General features: G+C 41.0%; 1 protein-coding gene and 1 pseudogene across 6 annotated transcripts in view; one reads left to right on the top strand and one right to left on the bottom strand.

The window, feature by feature from the left end:
- The window catches only part of LOC138045710 (protein pelota homolog), a 281,230-nt gene that overhangs the window by 139,969 nt on the left and 124,992 nt on the right, over window positions 1-16,269 (top strand). For all 6 annotated transcript variants that reach the window (XM_068892298.1, XM_068892294.1, XM_068892295.1 and 3 more), the window contains 2 exons: window positions 7,142-7,178; window positions 7,261-7,307. In XM_068892298.1, the coding sequence (XP_068748399.1) occupies window positions 7,142-7,178; window positions 7,261-7,307 (84 nt within the window). The remainder of the gene's footprint in view (window positions 1-7,141; window positions 7,179-7,260; window positions 7,308-16,269) is intronic.
- LOC138045005 (uncharacterized) lies at window positions 581-2,012 on the bottom strand (annotated as a pseudogene).

The following is a 16,269-nucleotide window of genomic DNA, read 5'->3' as shown; positions in this document are numbered from 1 at the left end:
CACCGTTTCCATATGGCAACCTGATAATTTGCTCTCTTTGCGTGCTTCACAAGACAATCTCTGCGAGGAAGCTGGTGGCTCTCTATTTCTCCTCGTCTTGAACAAAACAGCTGGTACCTCAGCTCATTAACTTTTGTGGTGACCATGTTACTAGAGTAAAGAAGACATGTAAGTTCCTCTATTTTTTCTGTCAATTCAGGAGGTACGTCCCACTCTTTTCCCAGCTCTGTTAATGCTTCTCGGCTCCTTGGGTTCTTCTTTAATATCTTCAATGCTTGTGCCTTCCCCTTTCCTGCAAATGCGCTCACAGTATCACACCCAGTTAATGCATGCATCCCGAGAACACCTCTGCACACTTCTGGACCAAGTGAAGGAGCAACTTTTGTAATGTCATTAACCTTTGTCCGTGTACGAGTTCCAGATTTCATGAACAGAGAAGCTCCTATCTCATTGCTAAATGCCAAGGACATAATAAATACATCAGTGTCCTCTGAACAGACAAGAACAGAGTTGAAGCCCTCATTAGCTGCATGGGAAGTGTGGAGCAGTAGGCGTCCATCTGCCTCTTCCTGTTGAGACTTCAGTGTTGGAACCTCCTCACTACCTTCCGCGGTGATTCTGTAGCATGCATCACCAGCATTGGCATACAAGAGTTTCTCCATCAACTTCTGTCTGCATGCTTCCTTTCTCCACTCATTGACGATGAAGGTGATAAGACTCGTCTTATTGCTCACCCTTGTCAGGAAATTCCTCCACTGCCTAACTATTTGTGTGCTAGTGATGTTAACAAGGTGGTGTCCTGACTCTTCACCTCGCAGTTGCCTCTCACTGTTCTTGATGGATAGTTCCTTGTAGGTGTCAAATACGACGTCTATTCTGTTACACCGCACCCCTTCTTTCATTGCCATGGACAGGACACTCATAGCGACATCACCAAAGGTCAGTTGATCTCCCTTTAGTCTTTGCACCAGAGACATGCCATCAATAACTGCAGCAGAATTTACAGGGACTTCTTCAGAGACCTATACATTTTTCTGTAACAGTGATGCCAAGGAGGCTTTGTTGATCTTTCTCAGAAAGCCATCTGGTGTTGACAAGGCCCACGGAAGTGGTCCAAGAGGGTGTGAAAGGATGGTATCCATCTGCAAGCTTCGTTCTTGTGCAATAACTATGATTCTTCCAAACAAGGACCTGTCTGCTTTCAAAATAATCGATCGGTTGTTTGTTCGCTGAATGTCTTGACTTTGTTGGTCTTCAGAGTATTATGGAATTTTCTGATTTGAAGAGTATTCTCCATCCTCTCTTCATTAAACTTTGTGTAACATCTTTCACCAATTGCATGTGCTGTCTTCAGGTCTGTAGCAATCTCTCTGGGGGCTTTCTTTGCAGTTGAAATGCTGATCAGGTCTTGGCTCTCGGAAAATGGATTAACCCAGCCTTGGATGCGGTCAACTATGGACGAAACTGCCTGCTCATCTTTCTTTATTCTTGATGACTGAAGCTCTGTATGCTGCGTTTCCGAGTTGGATCCTTGTACCCTGTTTCTTAGCTGCCAACACACTTCGGTATTCTGCGGTGAGGTAGTGGTGCTGAACAGCTGCATGTTTTAAGCTAAAGCGTGTGGTTCCACCAGGATTCTGGGTATCTTTGTTCACTGTGACCTCAGTTGTTTGGTCAACTGGAATCCGCCCAAAGGGATTGCTGCTGGATAACTGAACGGAAAAACTGGCTTCCTTCAACACCTTCTGTACTTCAGGATTTTTGTCACCGAGATTAGTCATCTGAGCAAAGTAAGGAGTCAGGTATCGTCAATAGTTCACCTTATCATAGGCCAAACAGCAAGGAATCATCATTCGTATGGAATGGAGATGTAAATCCCAGTCACCTTCACGAGATGCCCGCAACAGGCCAAGAACTATCCCCTCCACCATGTCCACATATGACATCCAGAATGCTGAAAGTTCACTGTTATTTTGACGAAGATAATTCAGGAACTCTCTCCACATAGTCATCACTTGAGGCAGGACTGGGCATTGCAGCAGCTGGTCTAAGCTCTCTTCCTTCAAATTATTAGCCAGTGTATCCACCTGCTCAAGAAAAGACGCCACTGTGATGCGATGATTGGGATCGCTGCTCTCAAGCCTTTTCGTGAACTCTGCCCATGCTAACCTCATCAGTGCTTCATACAGATACTTGTGTGCCCGCACCCCACGTTTGTAATGCTTTCCATCAATGACACGACTTATGGAGCCCTCAGCAACTATCTGTGATTCAATGAAGATGTCCTTCAAACCACTATCTCCAAATCGTTTCCCCAGGATAGCCAATGCAACGCAAATTGTGTGAAATGTTCCAATTCGCAAAAGAATGTTCAAAAACTGATCTTGCTTCCATGCAGTTTCCGCTGCTTTTGTGTAAAGTGCTTGATCCATGACAACGACAATTGATGACAGATCAAGTTTCTTCCTGATTTCCTCTGACTGGTTAAGGATCTCAAACACCGTTGTTAATTCTGTTGGTGGAGCATTTATTGTCGGGAGATACTCTACAACATCTGGTGTTACTTGAACTTGATCCCTTGATTGAATGTTAAATCTGGTCCAACTAGGCACCTTTTGGTCTTCTGAATTGAGTTGTCTAGCAAGGATCCATAGCATGTTTTTCTGCTCTGCATTTCTCGCAGCTTTGTTGGCTTCACCAGCATAGTCTTCCTTGGTTTTTAGAGGATGTGGTCCCACATGAGAGCCAGCAACATAAACGTCAAGTTGGGGTTGATGTTCTGTGTTCAAAGTCCTCTGTTTCCTTTTGTCAATGCGTGGTCGGTCTTTGGGCGGTGGGTCAGGACCGAAGACTCTAGGCTGTACAGCAATTCCGTTGACACGGTGGGATGTTCCTTTCCCTGACAATGTCTCTTCAATTCTGTCTATGTTGTCCTAGGCGAGGTTTGTGAAGACGTGAGGCTTAATGGAGGCGGGAAGTGACACTTTTTCATCCAGACCTGATGCCAACTTTTGTAGACACAAAGAGGTGTCATTTTCCTCAAGATGAGTATATGACATCCCGTGGCCAGACTTGTTAAGTATCCTGATTATCTCTGTGTTTCCAGTTAATGTTTTGATAGCATAAGGAAGGAGCACATGCTTGGGAGGTTTATGCTAACTGCATGTGACAGCATGTATTAGGTCTTGACCAAATGATTGGATGAGATTTGACACTCTCTCTGATGGATTTTCATGCTGAGGATTTCCAGTTAGAAGTCCAACTAGAAAACGATGCAGCTGGGTAGGCATTTTGACGGCATTTGACAGATCAGATTGGTGGCAAGGCCAGGCAGTAGGTTTCATATCTCTTCTTATGACTTCCCGGATCTGTGAAGAAGCTTGGTCTGTTATCTTGTTGGCATCCGTTAGCTTCATCTTCCAGATTGCTAGCTCTTTATGGAGATTATCATTATTAAGTACAACATCCTTAAACGATACGCTATCAGGAACTAACAGCAACTTTCCGGAATCATTTGGGAAAATATGGACAGAATTGCCTAGTTCTGATTCAAGCCTTCTACGGATGTTCTTCTTTGTAGCAGCTTCACCCTTGCTGGACATGAATGCTTCCAGCTTCTCGGTAAGCTGGGCAACTGGTACGACCTTCTTATGTGGAATTACTTCGTTTCTGATGTAATGAAAAAGTTGTACGCTTCTACTTCAGCTACTTCGTATGAACTGCCACTCAGAAGCTACTAAAAGATGGGAAAAGGTACTTGAAGAATGATTTCAAGACACACATCGGACGAGGTGAACAGTGCAGTGATCATTGCACAGTTTATGCATTAAGTGATACAAATGCCGGGGAGTTCCGAGGCGACTGTGATCACCAACACAGCTACGAATGTGAGCGCTGCGAAAGTCTAGAGGGAGTACTGGAAGAGATGGCGGAGATGCTAAATAACGTAAACATGGCGGAAGAGGAGAGGGTTAGGCTGAGGTTCGAGTACACTGAGAGTGTGCGCAACATAAAGGCGTGGAAAGCGCACTTGCTAAGATCTTGTAACCAAGACGAGGCCAAGCAACATGCCCTTCAGAAACTAGACGAAAACTCGTGTCTTGTTATAATGGACTGGGCAATGAAGTTTCTGCCTGTACAATACAGAGAGCAGATGAGTGACTTTTTTGGGAAGAGGGGAAGAAGCTGGCACATCAGCGCTGTAATCAGTAGAGCAAATGTAGAGAGCAAGCACGAGGTAGAGTGCTTTGTACACATTTTTAACAACTGCACCCAAAATAGCTTTGCCGTTCTGTCAATCATAGAGAACGTATTACACAAGGTTAAAGAAGAGCATCCAGTTGTGACTGCAGTTTACCTCCGATCAGATAATGCTGGATGCTACCACAATGGGCCTCTGTTGCTAAGTCTTAGAGATGTGGGCGAGAGAACTGTTGTCAGGCCAGTTGTACGTATGCTTCTACTTCAGCTACTTCGTATGACAGCATGTCAGTTACCTGTGACGAATTCTCCACTTCTTTATCACCTACATAATCACGTTCTTTGATTTTAAGGGCTGCAATGATGGACCCATGTACATGCATTCGTTTACACTGTTAGCCAGAGGGTGTGGTTTTGTCGTACTCACACTCTCTCTAACGACTTTTTTGTGTGGCATGTAAAAGGTGCGGTCGGCGTTTCGGGCGCAACTTCCACTATTCCTTCCTCTAGCTGATCTCGCACTATTGTCCAGGTGTGTTCGTATTTTGTCTTCTCACGGTTGTGAAATCCTCCATCTTACTGCCACTGATTTCTACTTGCTCACTTGTTCTGTTATCCAAGGAATCAAGTCTCACTGCAAATATGGGCATGGACTGTTTCTGGACACCGTTGATAGTAACAAACTAGCGTTTGGGCTTCAGGTTTAGTTTCTTGATTGCTTCTTTCGATATGAAGTTTCTACCAGAAACGTGTCCAAGTAATCCCACAAGATGACTCCCTGAATCTTCAGCGGAATGATGGCTGGTAACAATCGATCTTCTGAGCCAGGGTTGTATGCGGTGAACACCGTGCCATCAATCGGTCCATTTAACGAAGGTCTGTCACACAGGCTTGTGTGGTGTTTCAACTTGCAATTGAAACAGGGGCGACTTCGACAGTAATTCACTCCATGACCCTCACAACCACAATTGTAGCACAATTTCTTCTCGTGAAAGAACTGCCTTCTTTCTTCTAAGGTGTTGAAAACTTCACAGGCTTTCCCCCAGTGGTCACCTTGACAGTATAGAGAAGAGGGGACTCTAGGCTTGCGGCCATTTTTCCTCTTTCCCTTTGTGTACCAGTGCCGTTCCCTTCTACGTTAGTTCCCACTTTCGGGAGAAGAGTCATCAGTCCTGTTTCTTTGGAGCCATTTTTGCAAATTCTTGATCAGTTCTTTCATGTCCCATTCCTCCCAATTATCGTCAACTCTAACTAGGTCAGGTTTTACTTGGGGTAGCTTCTTAAGTGTCGTCATCACGAACCCCCTCAACATGTCCTCCTCCCCCAGGGTTTGCAGGGCGTCGAAATTTTAGCTAAATCTTTCATAGAAATCTCTTACTTTATCGTAACTGTTTCCTGTCACTGGCGTCAAGTTTATGATTTTGTCCATGTGGGCATTTACTACAAAACTTAGTTTGCCCGTATTCTTTTTGTAATCTTTCCCACGCCGTTTGGTAGCCCAAAGCACTGGGTTTAAGGTTAGATATTCTTTCTCTACCTTGGGGACGACCATCTCAAGCAAGTAGTCAAATTTCTATTCATCTGAAACTGGTCGGCTGTGTACTTGCATGATGAACATATTCTCAAATCGGACCCAATCTGATGATGTGCCCTTGAAGGGTGTGATTCTTAAGTTGGGAAGCTTTGCGTGAGTAGCTCTTGTGGCCGTTTCCATCTCCAACTTTTTCTCCCCCATGCGTAACTCAGCTTCGAACTTCTCCTCCCAGAATTCTTTCTCTTGTTGTTGTCAGTTTCCATGACTCAATCATCTTCACAAATATCATCAGAGTCACCCACAGGTAAATTGTCTGGGTGATCTGCTAAACAAGTCTCAAATTCTGACTAAATTGCGTGCATCAAGGCTTTGCTCATGAGTTTGTGGAACCTCACAGCCCCGTTGTATTTCTGTCCCTCTAGTACTCCTGACATGAAACCCTCTGTGATGACTCCCGATTCAATACAAACATCCTTTAGTCGGGCATCCTAAAATCTCTTGCCAATGATTCCCATGCAGGGTACATATTATGTAAAATGCCCCCATCCTTAAAACGACACTCCCAAACCTCTCGCTGTGCTTCCATTTGATCTCAGTGGCCTTTGCACATAACACTTAGTGAAAAACAACAACTATGGCTGGAAGCTCGAGGGTGTCCTTAATTTGTAATAGGGAGTTTAAGATCTACGACAGCGACGGTCGACGAAAACGTCACCTTAAAATATAACATGGCTCTATGATAAGTGGTTTCAGATTGAAAATATAGAATGAAAGATTCTCTGTCTTACATTATTGTCAAAACCTCAAATTTGGTGATTTCATGCAGAGGCCTGCCAACCTTCTTGCTAAAATCTGTGCTGCTAGTGTAGCACGATTATTTTATGCTCTTTTAACCAATGATAATGTATAGATTTAGCCAAGCCTAGAAGCGGAGCTCCCTGATTCTTTTTTCTTACTGAAAATAAAAGGTTTCAAATTCTCGGCGTTGTGATATTTCCAGTTGCTGCTTTAAGAATTAAATCGTTTTCTTTACTTTCTTTTATGGAAAAATCCATTGCCTAACTAGTGAATTCCATGGTACATTTTACGCTAAAAATCGATATCGCATGAATCAGGAAGCGATGAGTGCAATGTTTTTCAAGTGAAATTTACTTTGGAATTGACCAGTTCGGCAATGAATTTTTCTTGAACCGTATGAGTTTTAGAAGAAAACAAGCACACCCTCAGGGAGTAAATGGGAAAGGAAAAAAGCCATTTCAGAGTCAAGTCGTCAATAGCCAGTGAATAGGAATCGAAAGTTGACAACACTGCAGTTACATTGTATACTCCCAATTTACATGTTAAATGTTTCCTTTTTTTTACAAAGAAAGAAAGATAATAGTGTCTGTTTCACCTTTGTGTTTTTAGGTGCATTCATCATCAGGACACAAACATGCCCTTAAAGGTAGCTTTCATAGCATAACATAACATAACATAACGTGAACAAAAACATACTTTAGGTCATACGTAAATTGTTTTCTTTACAGAAGTTCTCGCTGATCCGGTAGTTACTGCAAGACTAGCTGACACAAAGGTGAGCATATATAATTTATGCACTTATTAGCTGCTATCCCCATGGAACCCCAGGCATTCGCACAATGACACAATGACATTTTCAAATCTCGTCCCTTCCCCTCCCCCACCCAAGAACAATATTTCTCGGCAGAAAAAGCTATCCTTGTCCCTCCCCCTGGGATACATCAGTAACCTATACAGTTGTTTCAGATGAACATTGAAGTCACAAATTGCAGATCAAAAATAATTTGTTACGGTCATTAACCCATTGACTTCCGGGGGTTCTCCATTGATGAGTAAAATCGTCTGGCCGTTTCAGGCTGGTTTGGGTGTCAAAGGGTTTAATTAATTCATTCAATGCCTCCTCATCAACTTTTTCGTTCAATTTTTGCCAAATCGTTGGAAAAACAATATGGAGTCCTGGTCAGTCCTCATCGACCAAGAATGACACTTTCGCTTCTGTAATTAATTCTCCTAACGTTCGACACTTAAATACCAAGATTCTTAGAGACTGACAGTATAGATTCCAAGCTGTGTCTGGAAAAAGCCTATCGGCACTCTTGCATTAGTGGCAGCAGATGCGCCGCCCTGCCTGTGAGGAGTGGGTACTAAATGCAGCTATGTCCAGAACAATATCCTTAAAACAAGTCTTGCATTATTCTCTGATGGTAGAGTAGCTTTTCCGTTTGTCAGAAGAAATGGCTGTATAGCCCAGCCTAATCTTAGACAGAGTCCAGAAAACGTAATGAAATGACTCTAAAGCAAACGTTTTAGCCTGGACAAATAACGTCTGAGGATCCTTATAGGGCAGATGTTCGTACTATTTACACTTTCTTGATTTTCTTTACCAAGCTGATTGGTCTTGTTTACATCAATATTGATGATTGTATATCCATCATGGAAGGGTTTATATGAAGAACTTCTTTGATATTAAAAAAGCCTGCAAATGCAAGGATAAATATGCATGATTTCCTTATCTCAAGTAAATAAGTAAAAACAGGGTCCTTTCTGTTTAACAAACGGGATGCTATTAGCATCTTTGCGGCTCCGCTAATGGTGAGTACAATGGGACTGTGTAGGCGAAGGGTTCCTGGCGAGATTGTGGGCCCACTGTATACCATAAATGGCAGAATCCACTGCAGTGTGCGACTGCCTGCTGTCCATCACGTGCTGAAGGTTTAATGCAATGTGATCCACCTTTCACCTTTGGAACGCACATTTGTATGAATGCGTAGTACTTGGGACTTTTGATGAGAGTAGTGTGGTCTCCAATCTGGAAGCCAACTGCAAGTCCTCCAAGGTAGCCCAAATACCAGACTTGAAAACATCTAAAAAAGGCATTGAAAAGGAGTCAAGGTTAATAACTTCGCTTGCAATAAATACAATTAAAGACAAGAAAGTCACCACTTACAGAACAACAACTGCAGTAACAATAATATGATGACCCGAAAACTACTCGCACACCACTGGAGGGCGGGGGGGGGGGGGGGTGTCCATAAAGTTGACAGAACCTACAAAATGGATAGTTGTACACATACAACCAGTTAACCTGACAAATCCAGTAAGAGAGAATTAAGCCAGATCAAATACATGCCGCACCAGGGGTGCTGTCAGCCTCAACAAGAAAGCCTCCGGGGAGCTATCAGGTGAGTCAGTAACAGACTGGTTGCAAATCACACACAGATTAAATAGCTGTACATGTACCACACCACTAGGGGATGCATACCACAATTCGAGTCAAAGGCAAATCAGCCATAATGTATAAATGACGCACCGCCAGAGGTTGCTCTGAGCATTTACAAGAAATCCTCCGGGGGCCTATCAGATGAAGCATAGTAGCAAAGTGGTTGTGAATCACACAACATTGCACAAAGGATTGCTCTCGATAATACTAATGTTTCTTGGTGTCTGTAAGCATACAAGCATGTTATGGACCACTGGGGAGAATAAATAAATAAATATCAAATAATGCCCCACCACCCCTAGGTTTTCACACCTTATAGATTAGGACAACAATAAAATCAGATTTGATATAATGGTATAGCCCACAACTTTCACTTTTGGAAGCAGTACATGTAACAGGACCCCCAGGGAGAGGTACAATAACCACTAATCGAAAAATGACTACAAAGCTTGAAATTGAGTCAGAGGCCCAGGCATCGAGACTTGAGTGGCCTGGACCCAAGCAATGTGGTTTTAGCTCTGTCTTTGATGAATAAATCAGGCCTATTGGGTAGAAGTTGCCAATCGACAACTACAAAAATTCAGATGGGCACCATTGTTGCAGACCAAAGGCCAAAATTTGGCCAATTTCCACATGGGTAAAATCAACGTTCCTGCACCGCTGCAGTGACACATGTGAATTATCACTCTACCAGTGAGGAGGGTTGCATAATTTGGGTAACATTACTGCAACTGCCAGATAAAGAATATTCTGGCCAACAAATAAAACGATTTTCCTAACAGGAATAAGTATTGACTGCCTGAGGTTGGCACAGACGTTATTAAGATCGGACAAAAGCTTCTCAACTCTGGAATCTCTAGCGTAAATAAAACCTGTGTGAGTGTCAGTAGTGTATCCAATCCAGGAAAAAGTAATCACAGCCTCCCAATTAGTCTTGTCCTCATTAATTTCAAAACTGCAGCGGGGAAGATCAGCATGCATCAACAAACTGTTTAATATAGCAGCTTCAAAGGAAGAACGGAAGGGAAACCTGAGCAAAAGTCCATTTTATCTTCATTCTCAAAGATTTCAGGTTCCTGGACTGAATCATCACAAAGAAGCTCAGCAAAATCACAGTGAGGAGGAAAAAAAGAAAATTTCTAGCCGGAAAACTGACCGACCGGGCCGATGGGAGCCGCTCACCTTGATTTTGTAAAGAAGCTCTGTAGTCCTATGAAACAACGTGACAAGTTGATGGATGAAAAAGCAAAGCTTATTTTTTCACAGATCTCTTGGCAGTCGTGGACGTTAAGGCCTTCTTGGCCTTCTCTTCAGCTCTGCAAATTTTTCTGCCGACCGCCTAGTCATCAGCCAACTGATGTTGTGTATGCTCTTCAACTGTCTTCCATCCGAATTCCGACTTATCAGCTAAGAGAATGAGCTGCTGTCTTTCAGTAACGATACACAAACCTTCTGATTTAACCACGTTATAGATCCTGAATCTTGAAGTTGAAGTTGAAGTTGAAAGTTTATTATTAAATGACATTGCAGCAGCTGTGCCAGCTGAAAACCGTAATATTTACAATCTTCTTACTTAAAAACACTATATTACAATATTACTAAAATACAAAAATGATATGATGAAATGATTAATAAGTAATAAATATGACATAATAAATATAATATCTACTAGTAATAACACTTAATCTAAAATATTTAACATTAGTTTGCGAGCCTACACATTTTGATAAAAAAGGAGTTGTTAAATCTCTTTGTTTTTGTCTTTAGTAAAATAAATTGTCGTGATTTTCTAAGAGAATAAGATGGTTGATGCCTCTCAGCCATCAACTCGTGTAAAACATGGTCCTTATTGCTATTAATCTCATTGAATAACTTTGTACACATGTTCTTATGATGATCCTCTAACCTAGATATCTTAGCTATGTTAACAGCATTACTGTAACTTATTCCTGGGAATGAAATAGCCATAGCCCTCTTCTGAATACGTTCTAGATATTTAGGGAGGGCATATTGAAACACCGGTACAGCATAATCTACTACCGATCTTACACAGGTGATACAAAATAGGACTAAGTCAGCTGTAGGAATCTTAGCCCTCTTTAGCTGAGATAGAAAATATAGTCTCTTGGAGGCTTTCTTAACAATGTTTTCAATATGTGAATTCCATGAAAGCTTTTTGTCAAAGGTAAGACCTAGCAACTTAGCCTGCTTTACCACTTCAAGAGATTTACTATCTACTTGCACTGGTGTAAAGTCAGGCGACTGTTTACTAAAAGATATCCTTAGTTCCTTACATTTATCTGGATTAAGCTGTAATCGATTCCTGTAAGATCATCCCACTGCTTAATCTGCAATAGCCTGAGCACTACTTAGTTGACCCTTTGCTACGATTTCAGAGGCTGTCGTATCATCGACAAACTTCCATAAGGAAGTTTCGTGAACCTCTATGTTGTTTATTATTATCAAAAATAGATAGGGTCTTAGCTTAGTTCCTTGGGGGACCCCAGATGGCACAGCCCCCCATTCCGAATAGCAAGAACTGGATAATTTAACTCTTTGGTAGCAGCTAGATAAAAAATCAATTATCCAGTTAACAATACTATGAGGTAAATCTAAGAGACATATCTTGTTCACTAAGACAATATAGTCAATTAAATCAAATGCGTTACGATAGCCAAACAAAAGTGTCCTTATCGTTGATCCAATTCCATCAGCAGCTTTTAACCAATTATGACCCATACTCGGTAGTGCTAGAGTGGTTGATGAATTAGGTATTGCCCCAAACTGATTCTCATCGATGATTTTCAGCATAGCTGGTTTCAGGTACCACAAAGTCCTCAGCAATCTTTGATATACACGATATTAATGAAACTGGTCTTAAATCCTTTGCAATGTCTTTTAAAGTGCATATGACAAAAATTTTTATTAGCTTGTTCGAAAAGAGCTTTCAAAATGGTGAAGAACAGCGTTTACTTTACTGTGATAGCACTCTTGGTAGCCAAGCTATTCAAGATTTTGATTTATGCAAATTAGATGACTTGTGACGTCACATAGTGGACACAAAATTATGTAAAATCACAAAACATGGAATATCTTTGCAAATACTAAGTCTGCAGGGTTGAAATTTTGCAGGGTTAATGTGCTACCAATAGCATGATGTCACCATAGCAACATACTCGTTACCAGACCTCTACCTTTCCGATATCAAAAATGCCTTCTTTGTTGCTTTAGAGTTTAACAGACTTCTTTGTGCTTGTGCTGCGAATGTCCATATTCGGTCACACGGACTGAATGAACATCAAGAGCAAATAACCCTTATTGGGGAGGGAAACTCTGATTTTACCCTTTGGATGGAGGGAGCCTGGAGCCCATTGCATTGCTATGGAAACATCACACTGGGCCATATCATGGAACTTTGTAATGAGTATAAGAACTGCAAAAAGTCTCAGTTCTATACAAAAAACGTCTTTTGAGATATTCCATTTTTTTGTGATTTAACATCATCTTGTGTCCACTATAAATTATTACGTCGCAAGTCGTCTAATTTCCATAAATCAAAATCTTGAATAACTCGGCAACCAAGAGAGGTATCACAATAAAATAAACGCCATTCTTCTACTCTCATTTAAGAATACTTTCTTCCTGTTACCAATAAGTGCTTTCAACTTTTCAGTCATCCATGGGGTGTCAGAGATATCAATGCGTATCTGCTTTGAGGTGTTAGTAAATTTATTCCAATCTTAGACAAATTCCTGAATAGTTCTAATTTACTGGTACAGTCACGTTCATTATCAATTACAGACCAGTCGATCTCAGTTAAGTAACGACATAGTGATGCTTTATTGCTTGGCTTGGTATCTCTGACCATTATCGATTTCTTGGTGGATACTTTTTTAACCCCCATTTTTGGCTTCAACAACACAGTGTTATAATCGGATAATACGAAAGGGGGAAGGATTTCTGCTCGGCTGTAATAATTTTGTAGATTGGTAAGAATCAGGTCAAGTATCGGGTCACCTCTTGTTGGAGATTTAACAACCTGTTTTAATTTGAAATGTCTCTGAATATGTTTAGTGTCAAGGCGGTTGAAATCTCCACCGATCACTATTCCACAGTTAGAATTACTTGACTCAATCGTTGTGGAAAATGTGATCGCATAAAAGCTTGTCATCTGTTCCTGAAGGGTGGTACACCGCCGCGACAAAAAGAGAGGAGAAGCCGTGAGGCAGTCGTGATGGCTTCAGTTTTACCCAGAGCATCTCATGTGCATCGCAACGATTTAAATTATCCTGTGTTTCGTAGCTGATGTTCTCGTTCACATACATACAAACACCACCGTGCTGTTGGTTAGATCTATCCTTACGAAACATATTGAAGTTCGTTAGATCAACCATGGAATCGGCGATTCTTTTACTGAGCCAAGTCTTAGTGACGAGACCAATATCCACAGAATTACGCATAAAAAACTCACTTCGTCAATCTTGGCAGCCAAAGACATTGTGTTTGCTAACATAACACAAGGGACAAATTCAGCTTTACAAAGCGGAGTTTCAAATGTATTAGATGATGACGCATAGATCAAGTTGGAAATATTTACTCCACATTGCAATTTATTCCTTGCGTGACTTCTTGTGAGTTATAGTGTTGGAATCTTATGCAAATTAAACAGTGATGTCTCCGTATGCAAATTTTCATCGAGTTGGTATTTTTCCAAAGATTCGTCAGGAAATATAGATGTTTGTGGTGTTCCGCAACTTGTAGACTCCTGATGTAGTTGGTAAAATTCTTGCTTTTGTCTGCCCGCCCGGCAGCCTCGTCAAGTGGGTTTTTGTCGAGCAATTCTAAAATAGGACAAGACATTCCATAATTCATGGCTCAGAAAGGGATCTTAAAAAGTATACCGAATAAGTTTGAATCATCTAGAGCATGTAAATAGGACTTGTAAAGTCAATACCAAGATATTCAGTAGGTTAAGACTATGTGGACAATCACGACAAATATAGTAGAGCTTGTTAGCACATGTGCTGCTGGTTGGGCGCTCTTCATATTGAACTTGAACTGGATCTCCTTCCCCTTATGGTTGAACGTCTGCTATGGGCAGACAAGTAACCACAAATGGTGGTTCACAGAATCTCCACCCATGAGTCAAGTGATACTGAAAAACGAATGCTGCTATTATAAACAAAAAATATTGAAGAGGGCATTGCATTTATTATTTTCAAAGCTTCATGAGTTAAAAAATAGGTGAAATAGTGAATTAATTTAAGTACTAGACAAAATTAACGAGGATGAAAAAAAACATTCTGGCAAAATGGAGGGTGTAAACTGCAGGTTGCAGATTGCAGGTAGGTCACTGTTTTGCTGAAACAACCCAAAACTCTACCAATGCTAACATTAGGCCTAAAAAATAATGTTTAATCCTTAGGTTGGCATGTTTGTAAAGGTTTGGGTTGTTTCAGTGGTAGTAAAACAATGACCCCTGCAACCTGCACTTTACACCCTCCCCAGAGAAAAGGCGTTACAGTAGAAGAATCAATAACTTATAGATTTAGCCAAGCCCAAAAGCGGAGCTTCCTGGCTATTTGTTCTTACTGCCTGTAGGGTTTTTGAAAACAAAAGGAGTAAAAAAACAATTGTTTGCTCGCCTTTCAGAGCAGGTCAAACAAACAAATCAGATATTTCTTCATGTCCAAAAAGAGTACAGATGATTGTTATTTAATTCCAGTTGAGAATAAATATTCGACTTTCATTCCTGCATGAACAAAGAACCTGTGTGCTGCCTTTGACACTGTCAATCACGACATTTTGCTCAAAAGACTGAACTCAAAGTTTTTAATCTGTGGTACTGCCGTCAACTAGTTTCACTCCTATCTTACTGAACGTAAATAATTTACCCGAAATGATGGCAAAAAATGACATTCTCATGTTCTCAAATGCAGAGTGCCCCAAGGCTCTGTTCTCAGGCCCATCCTATATTTGCTCTATACTGCACCACTGGCAGACATTCTACAACACCATAGGATGCAATCTCACTTCTATGCTGACGATACTCAGTTATACATATCTTTTTCAACCAACAACGACCTGGAATTAACCAATACTATTGAAGAATACTTGACTGATCTTGAAACGTGGATGTCTCTAAACAAACTAAAACTTAGCAGGGATAAAACTGAACTTCTTCATACTTCTTCTCTAAATACAATCCACAGCAGTCACTACCACCACTTTGCTTTGGAACAGACACAATTCAGCCATCTCAATCGGCCAGAAGCTTTGGTGTAATTCTTGATACTACCATGACTATGCCACCTCGTGTCAACTCTGTTCATAAATCAGCCTTCTGTCATCTACGCAACATTTCCTGTACTGGGAAATTTCTATTAACGAAGACCACCAAAATCCTCATACATGCTTTTGTGTTATCTAAACTTGACCACTGTAACTCTCTTCTGTATAATGTGCCGACATATGTTATGAAAAAGCTGCAATCTGTACAGAATGCTGCTGCCTACCTATGTTCCCTTAATTATGATCACTTCACTCCGATTCTAATTTAAGTACACTGGCTTCCTGTATCTGAACGTATTAAAGTCTCATATTTAAGGCTCTACACCAACTGTCTCTCACTTACATTTAAGATTTGATAACTCGTTATTTGCAGTCCAGAACTTATTGGTTATCTTCTACACTAAGACTGGATCCTGTTAACTTTAATCTGAAGTCCGATGGGTCTCGAGCCTTTGCTGTTTCTGCCCCCCAACTCTGGTACAGTTTGCCTGGTAGCATCTGCTCATGTGACAATTTAAGTATTTTTTAATCTAAGGGTGCGTTCGATTGACGGAATAGGAATACATGGAATAGAAGTTAGAAATCCTTCGTTTTTATGGAGATTCACATGAAAATTGTCAAACACTTGCTAAAATGCTATTTTAAACATATCTTTATCATCCTTGTTGCTCCAAAACGCCAGACCTACCGTTAAATCATCACTTCACGTATTCTTATTCCGGATTAGGGTCAATTGAACGCGGCCTAAGTGTAAGACCTGCCTTTTCAAAAAAAGCCTTTTTTTCTTAGGGATTTTAATTTTGTTGTGGCACTATGTCACCGGGTTGTAAGAGTGTAAGAGTGTCTGTGGTGCCAATAGGCGTGCAGTGCATGCATAAATGATGAAAATATACATGTATGTTGGAAACATGCTCGAGTTTCAACAAATGAACCCAAAAATCTGCAAGAATTTGTGACGTTGACCAATCAACTTTATTACAACTTTAAAATACAAGTTGGGGTAGTT

This window comes from Montipora capricornis, chromosome 4 (genome assembly GCF_036669925.1).
Source record: "Montipora capricornis isolate CH-2021 chromosome 4, ASM3666992v2, whole genome shotgun sequence".
NCBI lineage: Eukaryota > Metazoa > Cnidaria > Anthozoa > Scleractinia > Acroporidae > Montipora > Montipora capricornis.
The sequence above is the reverse complement of the archived record's forward strand: the minus strand, read 5'-3'. Positions and strand labels throughout refer to the sequence as shown.